Source organism: Doryrhamphus excisus, linkage group LG19 (genome assembly GCF_037039965.1).
Source record: "Doryrhamphus excisus strain RoL-2023G ecotype Guam linkage group LG19, RoL_Dexc_Guam_v1.1, whole genome shotgun sequence".
In the NCBI taxonomy this organism is placed as follows: domain Eukaryota; kingdom Metazoa; phylum Chordata; class Actinopteri; order Syngnathiformes; family Syngnathidae; genus Doryrhamphus; species Doryrhamphus excisus.
The window spans coordinates 6077034-6093733 of NC_136375.1; the positions used below are offsets into that span (position 1 = coordinate 6077034).

At 40.9% G+C, this 16700-nt stretch overlaps 1 protein-coding gene across 4 annotated transcripts; it reads left to right on the forward strand.

The window, feature by feature from the left end:
- The first annotated feature begins 244 nt into the window (after positions 1 to 244).
- Positions 245 to 6722, forward strand: LOC131107630 (programmed cell death 1 ligand 1-like). Of its 4 annotated transcripts, none has more exons than XM_078799182.1 (9): positions 247 to 544; positions 1534 to 1596; positions 1681 to 1946; positions 2033 to 2129; positions 3195 to 3461; positions 3704 to 3826; positions 4953 to 5021; positions 5234 to 5340; positions 5656 to 6722. In XM_078799182.1, the coding sequence occupies exons 1-9, from the start codon at positions 529 to 531 to the stop codon at positions 5671 to 5673; spliced, it is 1026 nt and encodes a 341-aa protein (XP_078655308.1). In that variant the 5' UTR covers positions 247 to 528; the 3' UTR covers positions 5674 to 6722. The 4 variants fall into 4 exon arrangements, 2 of the variants coding, with proteins under 2 accessions (XP_078655308.1, XP_078655309.1); XM_078799183.1 differs by lacking the exon at positions 247 to 544 and adding an exon at positions 983 to 1276; XR_013630417.1 differs by lacking the exons at positions 5234 to 5340; positions 5656 to 6722 and adding an exon at positions 3532 to 3619 and having other exon boundaries at positions 245 to 544; positions 4953 to 4975.
- The last annotated feature ends 9978 nt before the right edge of the window (positions 6723 to 16700 follow it).

Consider the following 16700-nt stretch of genomic DNA (forward strand, 5'->3'; position numbering starts at 1 on the left):
ATTATGATGCGGTTCTAAATGTGTTTATATTATTACTTACAACAATATCTTTGTGAAAATGTCTGAAAGTCTGTTCATAAACTATAACATGTTTTGTGTTCTGTAGCTAATATACACAGTGCGTTTTTGTTTGTGTTTGTTTGCACTGCAATTGATCATTGATCACAATCTACAGTGCTGTCTGTGTTCTGCTATTATGATTGGTAGTTTACGTGTCGTGTATTCTTTCCTGTCCAGCGATTGGCTGGGGGGCGGGAAGACTAACACTAGTGGCGGGAGAGGAAGAAAATAAGGGCAAGACAAGGCAACGGCAGATTTTCGAGTGAAAAAACAAGAATATTGGACGGTCTAACGTGACAAGAGGGACATTTTGTTCCAGCTCTGTTGGGAGTGAACAGTGAACAGCTTTGCTGCTGGAACAGGATTGAGTGTTCCAGCTTCGTTTGGGGATGAAAAACTGGTCAACCGCCGCATTAGCCACCACCAGGGGACGTCTGAGGACTGTCAATAGTTAGATACTGCATTGGCATGGAAACAAAACAAAGTAAGTTTTCCTTTGTGCTCTTAGAAACAAAGCAGTTGTATTTTTTAAGTAAGTCCTTATTTAAAGAATAACATTTACAAGAAGAAAGATGTAGTGAAGGAGGACATGAGGGTAGAAGACAGGGTTGGATGGAGGAGATTGGTTTGCTGTGGTGACCCCTGAAGGGAAAAGCCCAAAGAGAGAGAAGAACAAATTAATTTTAAAAATGAAATAAAATGAAAACAAATATGAGACTGAGATTTAAAATATAAAATGTAATAATATATGCAATATTGTACGTATGTTTTGATAACAGTAGTCTAACAGTAGGAGTAGTTAATGGGCAAAACCGTTCATTTCAGTGAACGGGATCATTCCGGTTCATTCAGTAAAAAGATCCGTTCATTTTGTTCATTTCGGTCAAGTGGTCGTTCGCCTGTGCATAGACCCGTTCACAAAAAAGAACTACTTCTTTTGACCCGTTCGTTCATGACTGACACGCCCCATCGTCACTAGGGGGCGTGTCTTACCACTTTAAAATGAAGCAGCTTCACTGCATCAACGATTACAACTAAGAGATCAAGAGTAGTGTACTTTCTGATCTTTTTTCCTGATTAGAAAAAAAGGAAAACTTGCTTATTCTGAGAAAAAGGCAGGCCTGGACGAGAACACTACTACTAGCCACATAAAAACAGAATAAACGATTCTTTTTTTAAGCTCGTCTGTTCTGTGACATACAAGCTGAAGCATAAGGTAAGACACTGAATTTGGTTTGTTGATAAACTGGGAATAGATCTGTGATGGCATTTTAAATGTAATTTACCAATCTATGATCAATGTACCACTAAATTAAGGTAACGTCATTTAATCTGATTGATGAAGAAATTGAAGAAACAAGCCTGGTCTCGTCATTTTTTCCCCCGACTATTTTCCGTCTGCTTGTTCAAACCTGACTTTAAAAGTGTGGAATATTCTGCTGTTTTAGGCTTTGTTCTTTATTTGTCCCTCAGGTCTCTTCATGCTCTGGTTCCTGCTGGTCATTGTTCAAGTCGCACCCCAAGCACATGTCCAAGGTATTCACTGAGGAAAAACTCCATCACCATCTCCCCCCATCCACGGCTTTACATCTTACATCTTGTCTTTCTTTCACTTTGCAGCCATCTTGTTCACCGCCCAGGCGGAGAGGGCGTTATACACGGCCGAGCTCGGAGGCGACGTCGTCATAGGATGCCATTTCTTCCCTCTACCCGCACACCCTCACCAGGACGTGATGGTGTCCTGGTATCAGATGGCGGGGGCCTCGGTACGGGAAGTGTACCGTATAGATAACGGGGTGGAGCAAGTTGGAACGCAGCATCCAGACTTCAGGGGTCGGGCCAGGCTTCTCACGGAGGACATTAAAGATGGCTGGGCCAGGCTGCAGGTTGGTTTGAGGACCGGGACCCCGGTCCCCCCCTCCCCCCGCTTGGAGTCATTTGGACTGGGTGTGATTCCCTTGTACTTTCTCAGGTGTCCAGGCTTCGCATCAACGACTCGGGGACGTACCAGTGTGTGGTGCGGACAAGCGAAGGCGCCGACTATAAAGACGTGAAGTTGTCAGTTATTGGTAAGTACCGCCCACCTTGACACTTCCTCCACACCAAACTCAACGAAGCACACATTATTATTATTATTATTATTATTATTATAGGGGACCTATTATTCTCATTTTCCACCCTTTGTATGTTGTGGAGTTAGGGACTCCTATAGAGCAGGTACACACCATAACCTGCATATAAAGCTTTCTAGACCTTCCACAATCTGCACCTATCCCTTGTTTCTTGTTTCTTACTTTTGTTCTTAAGATTATGAAAAGAAGAATATTTTGACTTTATTAAAAAAAAATACAGCATTAAAAAAAATTACCAAATATTTCAACTTCGTTCTTAAATATTTTTTGTACATTTTCTACTCATATTATGGGCTGTATTTTTGTATCTGCCCGGCACCGCGCCTAAGCCACATCAACAGGGTGCGAGCAGCACAGTGTGGCGCAGCGCAGCGCACCCCGCGCCTCCGTTCTTCCCACCGGCGCAAGTGGCAAAAAAGGGAGGATTACACAGCAGAGTGTAATCTTAACCGATCAAATGGGCGCCTCTCGTTGCCTTTAAATGGGCACATCAGGGGCCACCCTGAACGACATGCACTCGTGGGACACGTCATCTGTTCCTGACAGTTACATTAAACACAGCAGCAGGCTAATCCAGGCATCTCGCTTGTGATCCACCTGCATTCATGCTCGGCTTTGCTAAATAGGGGAACCTTTGATGCTATCAAAGCTATCCTTCTCATCCTCCTTCTCCATTTTTTTTTAAATATTTTATCATTTTGGCTGCTGTTGTAATATCTTTTGAATATGCTGTTGGCCAATAAGATTTAAGATGGCATCCTCTCCTATTTATGTAATTAATGTATAGGCTACATACACTGTCACCCACTTGACATGCTTAGCAGATGAACCACAGCTTCCTATAGTGCCGGCAGCACTCATGCAGCCCCACCACCATGCTAAACAATGACCACTCCATGGTGCTGACGGCTACATTAGGAGTGGATAGTAATTCTATACAAGCTGTACACAGACTACTCTCCTTGACGAGTGAAATGACCACGCCTCATCTCCCTGTGGCAGCGCCCTACAAGACGGGGACCAAACGCATTCTCAAATCGCCCGAAGGGGAGGAGGTGCTGCTCACCTGCCAGTCTGAGGGATACCCAGAGACGGTCGTCAGTTGGGTGGACGCTCGCCAGCTAAATCTGACGGCAAGCACCACCGTGCGGCCGTGGGCGGACCACTTCTTTCAAATCACCAGTCAGATCCGCGTGGCATCGCTGGAGGAGAACAACTACACGTGCAGCTTCCACCACGGAGGATACTCGGCTACTTTTGTCCTTCCAGGTGAGCCTCGGGACTTTTACACGGAAGGACATGTGAATTTTATCACATGAACTTGGTCTCTTCCTTCAAGCCGTCCTCTCGAGGAGCCGGGGGCAGCCGGATTGGGGTCCTCGGCATCCTTGGGGGCAAGTGAAGAGCGAAGAGGAGCCAACCCTCCGGTTACTAAAGCACCCGCTCTACCTCCTGAACAAGGCCTCACCGTGGCTCACGCTGCTGCCTGTGTTTCCACTTCTTTGTTGTAGATGATGTGCCGTTACGCATTTCCAAGTGGGTCATCCTGGTCCGTGCGCTCCTGGGCACGGGCATCGCCAGCGCAGCCATCGTCCTCGTTGCAGTGCTTCTCCGAACATATCCACGCAAGCAAGGTCAGACTCCATTGACAGAATGTACAGTATAGCGTTCATGATTCCTTTCTATTCCAGTAGTCATTCAAATACTTAGTCTGGGACTACGTATGTGACCCCGGTAGTCTGGGGCTACGCATGTGACCCCGGTAGTCTGGGGCTACGCATGTGACCCCGGTAGTCTGGGGCTACGTATGTGACCCCGGTAGTCTGGGGCTACGTATGTGACCCCGGTAGTCTGGGGCTACGCATGTGACCCCGGTAGTCTGGGGCTACGCATGTGACCCCGGTAGTCTGGGGCTACGTATATGACCCTGGTAGTTGCCTGGTGGTTGGGCCTTCACCCCGAAGAAGCCACACGGGATCTCCCCCTTGTAGACCCACCATCTGCGGGGGCAAGCATCAGGGTCCGGTGCATTGTGTTTTGGGTGGCAGTCGAGGGCGGGCCGTGTGTGTGGTACTCCCGTTAATGCCGACTCAGCGTTTTGCTTTTACAACATTTTGTTTGTGTGACCGCTGTAGAAAATACTTATACAAATACAATACAAATACAAATGAGATGGTAATCACATAAATCATACATGCATCCAATACATACATGTACACAATATCAAATAAAAGGGAAAATTTGCTACATTTTCCTTTCCACTTTCTCATGCACCCCAGACCATTGTTGAAAAATGCACTATTGGTAGATAATGAATGAATTTCATATTTGGGAGAATATTACCTGCTTCCATTGAGTATATGCTTTAAACTTTCTGTAGGTAGAAGTAAAGAAAAACGTCAGCTAGAATTCCAACACTCAATTACAGTCCTATTCCAATCTATTATTATCGACTAATCCATCTATTTATAGAGTATGACATTGCTAGATGAGCAAGTATTATGTCACTGTAGCCTTGAGGTCACTGAAGAGTTAGCGATTAGTGACTTAGTCATAAGACATGACTTTGCTTTTTATTTGAATGACTAATTGGAAAAAAAGTCTTTTGGAAAATCAAACTGTTATTGTTCAACATAAGATTTCACATCAATGAAAATGGAAGACTTTACTCTACTGTACTCTACTGTACTGTACTGTGTACTTTTACAGTGTACAGTATATAATAATAATAATAATATATAACTGATTCTTCATCTCCAGCATGCCTTTGCGGGAAAGAAAACAGGCAAACGGACAAAGAAGAAGAGGAAGTAAGGACATCTAATCAAGGTAAGTGGTTGGAAGGGGGACGGGGGGCGGGTTCTGGGTGAAGTATTTCTAATGAGATATTGCAGTAGAAGTGAATAAAAATGTAACATGTCTTTTGTGACATTAAGGATAATTACAACTTGAGAAAAAAAAACCAATGGGCTTAGAACGGAACCCTGGGGAATACCACAAGCCATTTCTCTTTGTAAGAAAAGGACTTGGATTGTCTGCAGGTTACATGGATGCCTTCTGGAAATGTTACTCAGACCTCGCCTCCAGAAGCAGAAGACACTGGGGGGCTGTCAAGTGTACGGCCCGTCACTCACAGATTGAACAACAAGTAAGTCAGTAGTAATACTCTATACTAGTAATATACTTTATACACTGGAGGAATCTATCTTGCCTTTAAACCAGGGTGTTCAAAGTGCAGCCGGGGGGCCTGTTTCTTACCAACCTGCGCTACATTCTAAAAATATAATTTTGTTAAAGTTGTTAGCATGTCTACGTGTTGCTTTTCTAAACGTCAGTCTAAACTATGTGGCCCCCACTGGTTGGAACCTGCGGACACCCTGACGTAACACTAACAAGTTAACTGAGGAAATGTGAAAGTATAAAACAAAATTTTTAAAACAAATTTTTCCTTATTTTTTTCAAGCTGCTGCGGCTTCCCTGAAGTGTTCTGTCGCCTCCACCATGCCTCCTACACTTTCAACACCGCTCACCTCAAGAACCAAAGTATTATGGGTGGTGCCCGCTTGGGGGTCCGATCAAGGGGGGGGGGGGGGGTGTCGGGGATTGTTGCTAGCTTGTAAAGATGTTTGAGAGGGCTATTTACAGTTTTTCTCGATTGTTTACCCACAATTTGTGATGCCCGAGACACAATGACCACAACATATAACCAATGCACCAACTCCATGAACCAAGTCTGATAAACTGTTAGCACGATTCCTGCTTTACACTCAAGACTGCAGATCTACAACACAATTTTTTTCAAAACACTACACACAATTTTGTGTTTTGAGTTTTAGCACAATTTTCATGAAGTAAACTTCTTGTTTTCACAAAGAATACAATGCCACTCAAAATTCAGTCAAATTAATATTCCTATTATTCACACTGACTCATCACATGGGTAAACACCTGTCACTCATTTTTACAACTAGCAATTACAGCTTTAGCATAAAACGGCAACAGGTGAGTTTCTCTGTTTTGGAACAATGGATGCCAACATTGAAATCAGAGGGGGAGCCAGAGGTGTGAGAATGAGAGGGCCATGATGAGGGCCATAATCTGTGATGAGATCAGGACCACTTTGGTTGCCCATGTGGTAAACCATGTTCTAACAATGAAGGAGGCTGAGCAAAGGGTCAGAAATCCACAAACACACAATCCAAGCTATGGAAGATGCATGTGGAGACATTCCATTGGATGCATTCCATGCTTGGATTCGCCATGCTAGGCGATATTTCCCCCGCTGCTTGGCCAGAGAAAACCTTGCATGTGATGTAGATGAGGTGCTGTGGCCTGACCCAAACAGAAGATGTGATGCAGTAGTCTTTTGCTTTGTTATTGATTGATTTTTTTTTAATGATTATTATTATTTCTTGAACTGAAGCTGTATACATTTAGATACAGACCACTGTATGTGGAACACTTTGTACATTGTTTTTCTGTGAAAAATAAAAAATATATATTTCTGTGTAATTTTGTGTTCTGAGTCAAAAAATAGACCCCCCCCCCCCAAAAAAAAAAAAAAATCTAAAATATTTTGCAAGAAGTGTCACACTGAACACAAAAAGGCCTGAGTCATGATGAATCACATCAGTGTTTAACTGGTTCATATAAATGTTTGTTCATTTCGTGGTTTGTGTGCGTCATTTGGAGACAAAACACCATATTAAGAAGAATGAAGACTGTTTTGGATGTAAAGTTTCATTTTTGCAGGAGAATTGAGGGGTTTTCAGAAATGTGTGAGTGATTTTTTGATTTGTGTGTAGACTTCTGAGAATATCAAAAAAACTGTAAATACACTTGGGCTGGGTATGGCTGGACCCAGAAAAACACAGAAAAGACCCCCCCCCCCCCGCACACACACACACTAAAAAACAAAACAAAATGACTTGAACCTCAGAGATGAGCCCCCCCCCCCCCCAAAATGACTTGCCCGCCCCACTCACAAAAACACAGAAATCCAGAAATGAGTTGCCCCCCCCCACAAAAACCCCAGTAATGTATTGTCACCCCCACTAAAACCCCCAGAAATTTGTTGCCTCCCCCCCCACAAAACTCCAGAAATTAGTTGTCCCCCCCCCCAAAAAAACAGTAATGAGTTGCCACCCCCACCTAAAAAACTAGTCAGCCCCCACACACACACACATAATACACAAAACCAGAAATGACTTGTGTTTGTATTTCCATTCAAAGAGTGAAAGTTCTGCTGACGTAGAGATACGTATAAGGTAAAGGTAAGCACCAGACCGGAAGTGCATCATGAAACCGATGGAGGGATTCCCTGAGGATGACGCGATTTTCACCATGTCATGGAAAAGAAGATAATAGCATAGCTTAGTTAGTTTGTGGAAACGCAGGTAGCACAGGTTTGACTGGCTCATTGCTAAATAAAGATCTTATGTTTACTCTGGCCTGGGAACTATTTTTCTTCTTCATGTGCCTACACTATAAATACCACTTCAGTTATGGGAATTACGGGAATAAAGTCATAATATTACAGGTATAAAGTCATAATATTACAGGAATTAAGTCATAATATCACAGGAATAAAGTTATAATTTAACGGGAATTAGGTCATATATTACGGAAATGAAGTCATAATATTACAGGAATAAAGTCATAATATTACACCTATGAAGTCATAATATTACCGGAATAAAGTCATATTATTACCGGAATAAAGTCGTAATATCACGGGAATAAAGTCATAATATCACGGGAATAAAGTCATAATATCATAGGAATAAAGTCATAATATTATAGGAAATGAAGTCAAAATATTACAGGAATTAAGTCATAATATTACGGGAATAAAGTCATAATATTACACCAATGAAGTCATAATATTACCGGAATAAAGTCATATTATTACCGGAATAAAGTCATAATATCACGGGAATAAAGTCATAATATCACGGGAATAAAGTCATAATATCACGGGAATAAAGTCATAATATCATAGGAATAAAGTCATAATATCACAGGAATAAAGTCATAATATTATAGGAAATGAAGTCAAAATATTACAGGAATTAAGTCATAATATTACGGCAATAAAGTCATAATATTATAGGAATAAAGTCATAATATTACACCAATAAAGTCATAATATTACCGGAATAAAGTCATAATACCACAGGAATAAAGTCATAATTTAACGGGAATTAAGTCATAATATTACAGGAATAAAGTCATAATATTACGGGAATAAAGTCATAATATTACACCAATAAAGTCATAATATCACAGGAATAAAGTCATAATTTAACGGGAACTAAGTCATAATATTACAAGAATAAAGTCATAATATTATAGGAATAAAGTAATAATATTACACGAATAAAGTAATAATATTACACGAATAAAGTCATAATACCACAGGAATAAAGTCATAATATCACAGGAATAAAGTCATAATTTAACGGGAACTAAGTCATAATATTACAAGAATAAAGTCATAATATTATAGGAATAAAGTAATAATATTACACGAATAAAGTAATAATATTACACGAATAAAGTCATAATACCACAGGAATAAAGTCATAATTTAACGGCAATTAAGTCATAATATTACGGGAATTAAGTCATAATTTTATGGGAATTAAGTCATAATATTACAGGAATAAAGACATAATATTACAGGAATAAAGTCATAATATTACAGGAATAAAGTCATAATATTATGGGCATGAAGTCATAACATTACAGGAATTAAGTCATAATATTACAGGAATAAAGTCATATTACGGGAATAAAGTCACAATATTACAGGAATTAAGTAATAAAGTCCTAACATTATGGCAAGAGTCGTGCCTGAAAGACATTGGAACCTTCGACTTAAATATCCATCAAATAATCTACCTTTAGCACCATCTAGCGGCCAGCCCAAATTAAAGTCACTAAACGCAGACCGCAAACGGATTCTTTCCGTTCGGTGGTACGTCCAGCGGAGCGGGAGCTGCACCGCACGGCGCCAGATTGCCTCGAACAACACAAAGTGTTAGTTTTATATGAGGAAATGCAATACTACACAAAATGTTGTGATAATACAAGAAGTATATATATATTACACTGAAGTATTTCACCTTAATTAGAGCAGCTCCAGAAGGAAACTAAGACGGCGGCCATGTTTTCCAACCAACGTGATGTATTTTTCAGACAAATAATAGCACAGGCAACAGATTGGGGGTGCTTGTTCTGACAAAGTTTCAGTGTTTAGCGTGCGGTGCTTCAGGAGGAGTAGCCTTCTAAAGTGTTTGGATGGCAGCAAAAATTATTTTCAATTCAACTTGCATTATTTTATCACTAGATGGCGCTATTATCCCATCCGTAAAAGCTGCACAGTCTTTGAAAATATCATTTGCAATAACTATTTGAAATATAACAGAAATGACAGCTACCAATAGCAGAGCACCATGCCCCCCCTCATTTTCTTTATGTAAAAAATGCAATTATAAGGAAGTGTTCACTATGAAATAAAAACTTTCTATTTTTCTATTTATTCTTATTTATTATTATTATTATTATTATCTTATTTATTATTATTCTATTCTATTTCACTTTGGTCTCAGTAAGACTCAGACTATTTTTTTCAGGAAATTTACACACAACTGTTCAGGATAAGATAAAATGACAACATGTCAAGTGTAAATTAAATCATATATAAATAAAAATGAAAAAGAAAATGACTTTATTTAAAAATGACTAATTAAAATGAATGAAAGAAATGACCGTGTATGATAAACAAGCAACACTTGAATAGACAACTGCACTAAACTATCTCACACACACACACACACACACACACACACAACAAGCACGTCCCCCCACCCCCCGCCTCCCATTTCCTCTTTGGATCTCAACCTTACAGACCAAAGGGTTGGTTTCATCCTTTGGTAATTAATATTCGAGGGAAGAAGAAGAAGACGAAGCAGGGGAGCATGAGGAAACAATTATTCCTATGATGTGGAGATGTACTACATGCACACCGTTTACACACAAAGCCTTGCACGCGCTCACAAATATTCCTCAGCCACAATATACGTATAACTGTATCTAACATATTGTACATTACCTTAGTCAGGTTTAGTGCTAACTACTGTGTACTAAGGTGTACTAAAGTGTACTAGAGTATGCATGCAAAGCCTTTTTCGCGGCTTTTTAAAGGCCCCTGGAATGAAAGCCACGCATCCCATACGTGATCTGAAAGCAAAAAGACACGTGACCTTTCACCCTAAACACCAAGAAAAACTCGTCATAATTAATAAAGATTCCTGCCACTGCTTTTGCACAAAAGCCAAACATGCATAGATCCATGCTTTTCATTGGCCAGTCAAATAGAAGTGTTTTGGTTCTACTGCCGTTCATTGATCCACTGTTGGAAATGAAACGATAACCATAGATCTCCATCTCCAGTTTTGTGTTTTTCTCCCTTTTTTAAAAAAATTTAAAACAGAAACTAAATGTTGGATTGTTGTTGTTTTGGTGTGTTCATGAAAGCACCATGGTACAAACTGTGGAGATATATGAACATGTCAGGCTTTCAAAGATTACAGGACTAGTCAACAGCAAAAGTGCTAAAGCTCGTGCCTAGCTAGTTCTGACAGCCATGCTAACATGCTAACTCCCAATGTGAAATGCAAAAGTGCACATAATGTGCTGACACTAATACAAATTTTGGGAGAATACCAAAAATACAGCAATGCTAACAATGCTAATAGTTAGCATGCTAACTGCTAGTAAACTGCATGGACACACAGTGATAACAACATATCAGGCTTTCAAAGATTACAGGACTAGTCAACAGCAAAAGTGCTAAAGCTCGTGCCTAGCTAGTTCTGACAGCCATGCTAACATGCTAACTCCCAATGTGAAATGCAAAAGTGCACATAATGTGCTGACACTAATACAAATTTTGGGAGAATACCAAAAATACAGCAATGCTAACAATGCTAATAGTTAGCATGCTAACTGCTAGTAAACTGCATGGACACACAGTGATAACAACATATCAGGCTTTCAAAGATTACAGGACTAGTCAACAGCAAAAGTGCTAAAGCTCGTGCCTAGCTAGTTCTGACAGCCATGCTAACATGCTAACTCCCAATGTGAAATGCAAAAGTGCACATAATGTGCTGACACTAATACAAATTTTGGGAGAATACCAAAAATACAGCAATGCTAACAATGCTAATAGTTAGCATGCTAACTGCTAGTAAACTGCATGGACACACAGTGATAACAACATATCAGGCTTTCAAAGATTACAGGACTAGTCAACAGCAAAAGTGCTAAAGCTCACGCCTAGCTAGTCCCGACAGCCATGCTAACGTGCTAACTCCCAATGTGAAATGCAAAATTGCCCTTAAAGTCCTGACACTAATATAAATTTTGGGAGAATACCAAAAATACAGCAATGCTAACAATGCTAATAGTTAGCATGCTAACTGCTAGTAAACTGCATGGACACACAGTGATAACAACATATCAGGCTTTCAAAGATTACAGGACTAGTCAACAGCAAAAGTGCTAAAGCTCGTGCCTAGCTAGTTCTGACAGCCATGCTAACATGCTAACTCCCAATGTGAAATGCAAAAGTGCACATAATGTGCTGACACTAATACAAATTTTGGGAGAATACCAAAAATACAGCAATGCTAACAATGCTAATAGTTAGCATGCTAACTGCTAGTAAACTGCATGGACACACAGTGATAACAACATATCAGGCTTTCAAAGATTACAGGACTAGTCAACAGCAAAAGTGCTAAAGCTCACGCCTAGCTAGTCCCGACAGCCATGCTAACGTGCTAACTCCCAATGTGAAATGCAAAATTGCCCTTAAAGTCCTGACACTAATATAAATTTTGGGAGAATACCAAAAATACAGCAATGCTAACAATGCTAATAGTTAGCATGCTAACTGCTAGTAAACTGCATGGACACACAGTGATAACAACATATCAGGCTTTCAAAGATTACAGGACTAGTCAACAGCAAAAGTGCCCAAGCTCGTGCTTAGCTAGTTCTGACAGCCATGCTAACATGCTAACTCCCAATGTGAAATGCAAAAGTGCACATAAAGTGCTAACACTAATACAAATTTTGGGAGAATACCAAAAATACAGCAATGCTAACAATGCTAATAGTTAGCATGCTAACTGCTAGTAAACTACATGGACACACAGTGATAACAACATATCAGGCTTTCAAAGATTACAGGACTAGTCCAAAGCAAAAGTGCTAAAGCTAGCGCATTGCTAGTCCTGACTGCCATGCTAACGTGCTAACTCCCAATGTGAAATGCAAAAGTGCACATAAAGTCCTGACACTAATACAAATTTTGGGAGAATACCAAAAAAACAGCAATGCTAACAATGCTAATAGTTAGCATGCTAACTGCTAGTAAACTGCATGGACACACAGTGATAACAACATGACACGGTACAAACTGTGGAGATATACGAACAGATCTCGTTAGCATTATCATTACAGTCTTTGGGTTACCTATTAGGCCACATTTACACGTTTTTATCAACCCAGCATCCTGTGAAATAAAATGTAAAGTATGGATTTCCAATTTATGTTTCTTTTTTTATCTGAAAGACAAAAAAATGTAGGATTTTGGTAGTTTTTTGTGTGGACGTTGGACAGCCAGGGTTCGATTTATTTATTTTATGATGAAAAGCATCTCTAAAAAGTAAACAAGGATTGTTGATATCTTTGTAAGACGCTAACTTTACCAACGCCATCGCTTTCGTATGATTTGGTTTCCGACTAAAACGTTGTCGTGGTGCAATACCTGCCGGCATGCGGTGACGTATGTTCAACGAAAGGTGAGGAAGATGAAAACGGTCTTAGATAGGACGGCGTGACTGCCTGGCGGTGGATAAGCGCCGGGTGGCGTGCGCCAAAGCAGAAGAACACACGGGCCGAGCCCATCGGCCAGGAAGTCTGTTAATCTGCAATCCAATCCGGGCCGAGTCAAGTGAAACCCGGCTCGGCTTGACTGAGCGAGGCCTGCAAGGAAGGAAGCGAAGGACTCAGGAAGCGGCGTTCAGAGCTTTCACCAGTCATATCCATCACCAGCGTGCACGTGTGTGTGTGTGTGTGTGTGAGTCATTAGAGGGGCCGGGCTGCAGCGCTGCATTTTAACTAAACATCTTTTCCATAAAATAAATGCTTCCAGGTTAGCCCGGGTCCTCGGAGAAGCCGGGTCGCAGAGGGTTTCTGCGCCGCCACTCATCTGATCCCAATTACCAGGGAGAGACCGGGTCACGGCGTACGTGCACGTGCTCGCGCACGGAACTCACAACGCGAGCGTGGTGCCGTCCCTTTTTGCTTCCAATTGACACATGCTCACCCCGCGTTAACCTTGCAAAACAAAAACAGCAATTACACGACTCTTATGGGAGACTAAAGTATTGGGACACCTCCACAGCCTCCTACTAGTGGGGGACCATTTGTGTTACACGCAAAATGCTACAGTGCTAAAGCTAGCGCCTAGCACGTGCGGAAATTCTCACCTATTTTCATTTGACAAAAACCCCCCCCAAAATTGCAATGCTAATAGTTAGCATGCTAACTGCTAGTAAACGCTATGGACACAGTGATAACAACATATCAGGCTTTCAAAGATTACAGGACTAGTCAACAGTGCTAAAGCTCGCACCTAGCTAGTCCTGACAGCCATGCTAACATGCTAACTCCTAATGTGAAATGCAAAAGTGCACATAAAGTCCTGACACTAATTCAAATTTTGGGAGAATACCAAAAAAACAGCAATGCTAACAATGCTAATAGTTAGCATGCTAACTGCTAGTAAACTGCATGGACACACAGTGATAACAACATATCAGGCTTTCAAAGATTACAGGACTGGTCAACAGCAAAAGTGCTAAAGCTCGCGCCTAGCTAGTCCTGACAGCCATGCTAACGTGCTAACTCCCAATTATGAAATGCAAAAGTGCGCATAAAGTCCTGACACTAATACAAATTTTGGGAGGAAAAAAAAACAGCAATGCTAACAATTTTAATAGTTAGCATGCTAACAGCTAATAGCCCGCCTAGTGTTTCAACAAGACAGGTTCTACAGACAAATATTCTGACACCCATTTTAATCCCCCCCCCAACAAAATGGCAAGGCTAACAATTCAAATAGCATTTTAAGCTAGTAACCCACATAGCTAAAGTACAAGTACATCTCAGCAATATCTCTTGCTTCAGTAGATAGGTCACTAAAGTCACAAATCTCCATTTGACATGCTAAGTTATAAAGAGCTAAACTAGCATGACTAGCATGATAGCTACCGTAAAACTGGTTAATAAGGGACAATCTTCGGGAAAATGTTTTTTGACGATTTGATCAGAATATACACTTCTTTGAAAAAACAACAACACAAAGAAGCTTCCTGTTTAACATGAAAAGGCACAATTACATTTATTACCCCGTTTTACGGTAGCTATCATGCTAGTCGTGCTAGTTTAGCTCTTTATAACTTAGCATATCAAATGGTGATTTGTGACTTTAGCGACCTATCTACCCTTATTACCCTGAAAATTGTCCCTTATAACCCCTGTTTTACGGTACTAAAAATGTAAAAAGCTATTTTAATTTTGTGAGTAAAACAATGTCAGTGTTGACAATGCTACGAGCTAGCATGCTAACAGCCAGTATCACTTTACTCAAAAGATACAGTAGCTGGCTAAAGTGCTAAATTGCCATATGACATGCCAAATGCTAATGCTAGCACCAAGAAAAACAATTGTATTTTTAAAACATTTTAAAAATACAAATAAATATATTAATGAAATATTAAAAAAATAGTGTTTTCCTTGAAAGAGCTTTAACTGCTAGCATATTTTGACCTACATGGCAGCGTGTTTAAATAAGTTTGTAACCCCCCCCCCCCCTCCTTGGTTTAAGTATTAATTATAATTAGCGTCCATTGTCCTGCCCTCTGCTACAGCCCATCATCATCAACATGCAGCGATGTCCACCTCTCATCTTCCACCCTGCTGGAAGACTTGATTACACTCGTCTCTTGGTGGGGGGGGGTCCTGACATGGGGGCCACTCTACTAGCTAGTCACTTCAGATCAGCGCGTGCGGAGGAAATGGCGACGGACACAAAGCTAAATATGTAATTCCTCCCATGCCGGTAATCATGGCGGCGGGACTGAGGGCGGCTTTGTTCGCGTTTTGCTGCAGAAGCGCGTGCGTGCAGGATGCTTGAAGGTAAATGTTCAAGAAGTGTGTGTGTGTATGTGTGTGTGTGGGGGGGGGGGGGTATAGACAGGAGCAATTGTGCCTATGACTGACGTGGCGAGCGCTTGCGGAGGAAGGAAACACTCTCGCCCGACCGCCATTTAGTTGAGCTGATTATTAGGGATATCCAGCTTCCTCCTCGCCTATTTCCTAGTTAGCCCCCCCCCCTACACTCCCGTAAGAGCATCCACCTGTAGCACGGGGGGCGGGTGGGGACGCTCCACCCCACTATCTATAAATATTAATAGGCTAATCTGCACTATTTGGCTTGAAAAGGTCAGAGATGCTCCGGGGAACATCAGAAGATGCTTTTCAACGTTGGCCTTCATTTGCATAAGCAGCTCTTTATGCCGCATTTCATATTCATGCGCTGATTGGAGCCTCCCTGGCATCTTCACACTCCAAAAGGTGACGAGGTGGGGGGGGGGGGGGTTGTGTGCGCGATGCTCCCTCTCACATATGCAATCTAAAAATCAGCAAGAAGAGGATGAGAGGACGCACACAGTGCAAATTGCCCTTTAACATCTTCTTCCCTACTCGCGTTTTTAACTTCATCCTCTCCACCCGGGACACGGACACACAACGTTAGCACGGCCGCCCCACGCCACCTCATCCTGGAGCTGCGCTACCTAGTGGGCAAGGTGGTCTATTACACTTTACCCCTTCACAAACGCACGCAATTCATCTACTGTTATTTATAGCATTTTTTCTTCCATATTAGCTTTTAAACAGCTTGGATTCATGATTAAAAAAATATTGTTTTTACCTTGTTTTCATATTGGTGTTGACATTTATACACAAATAAAGTGGTACATTTACCACAAAACAAATGGAGAAAAAGTGGCCTTGGGCACATAGCCCCCCTTTTCATAGCTGTCCCAGGTACTGCCTGTTATGACCGAGTATTGAAATACTCATTGATTTTGTATATAAAGTTACAAGAAAAAAAAATGGTAACTTTATGTTACAACTTGCATACAACTTTTTTTTTTCTGAATTTAATTTTTTCCCCCTCATAAAATTACAACTTTATTCTCAAAATATAAGATTCCGACCCCCCATGTGACCCTAATATTACCCTAATAAATATATATTAAAGTCGCTGTGTTTTCATTTTCAGAAAACAAAAAATACATTCAAACTGCAAAGAAAACCATCTCAGTGATTAAAAACAAATAGATATCATATTTTCATATTGGT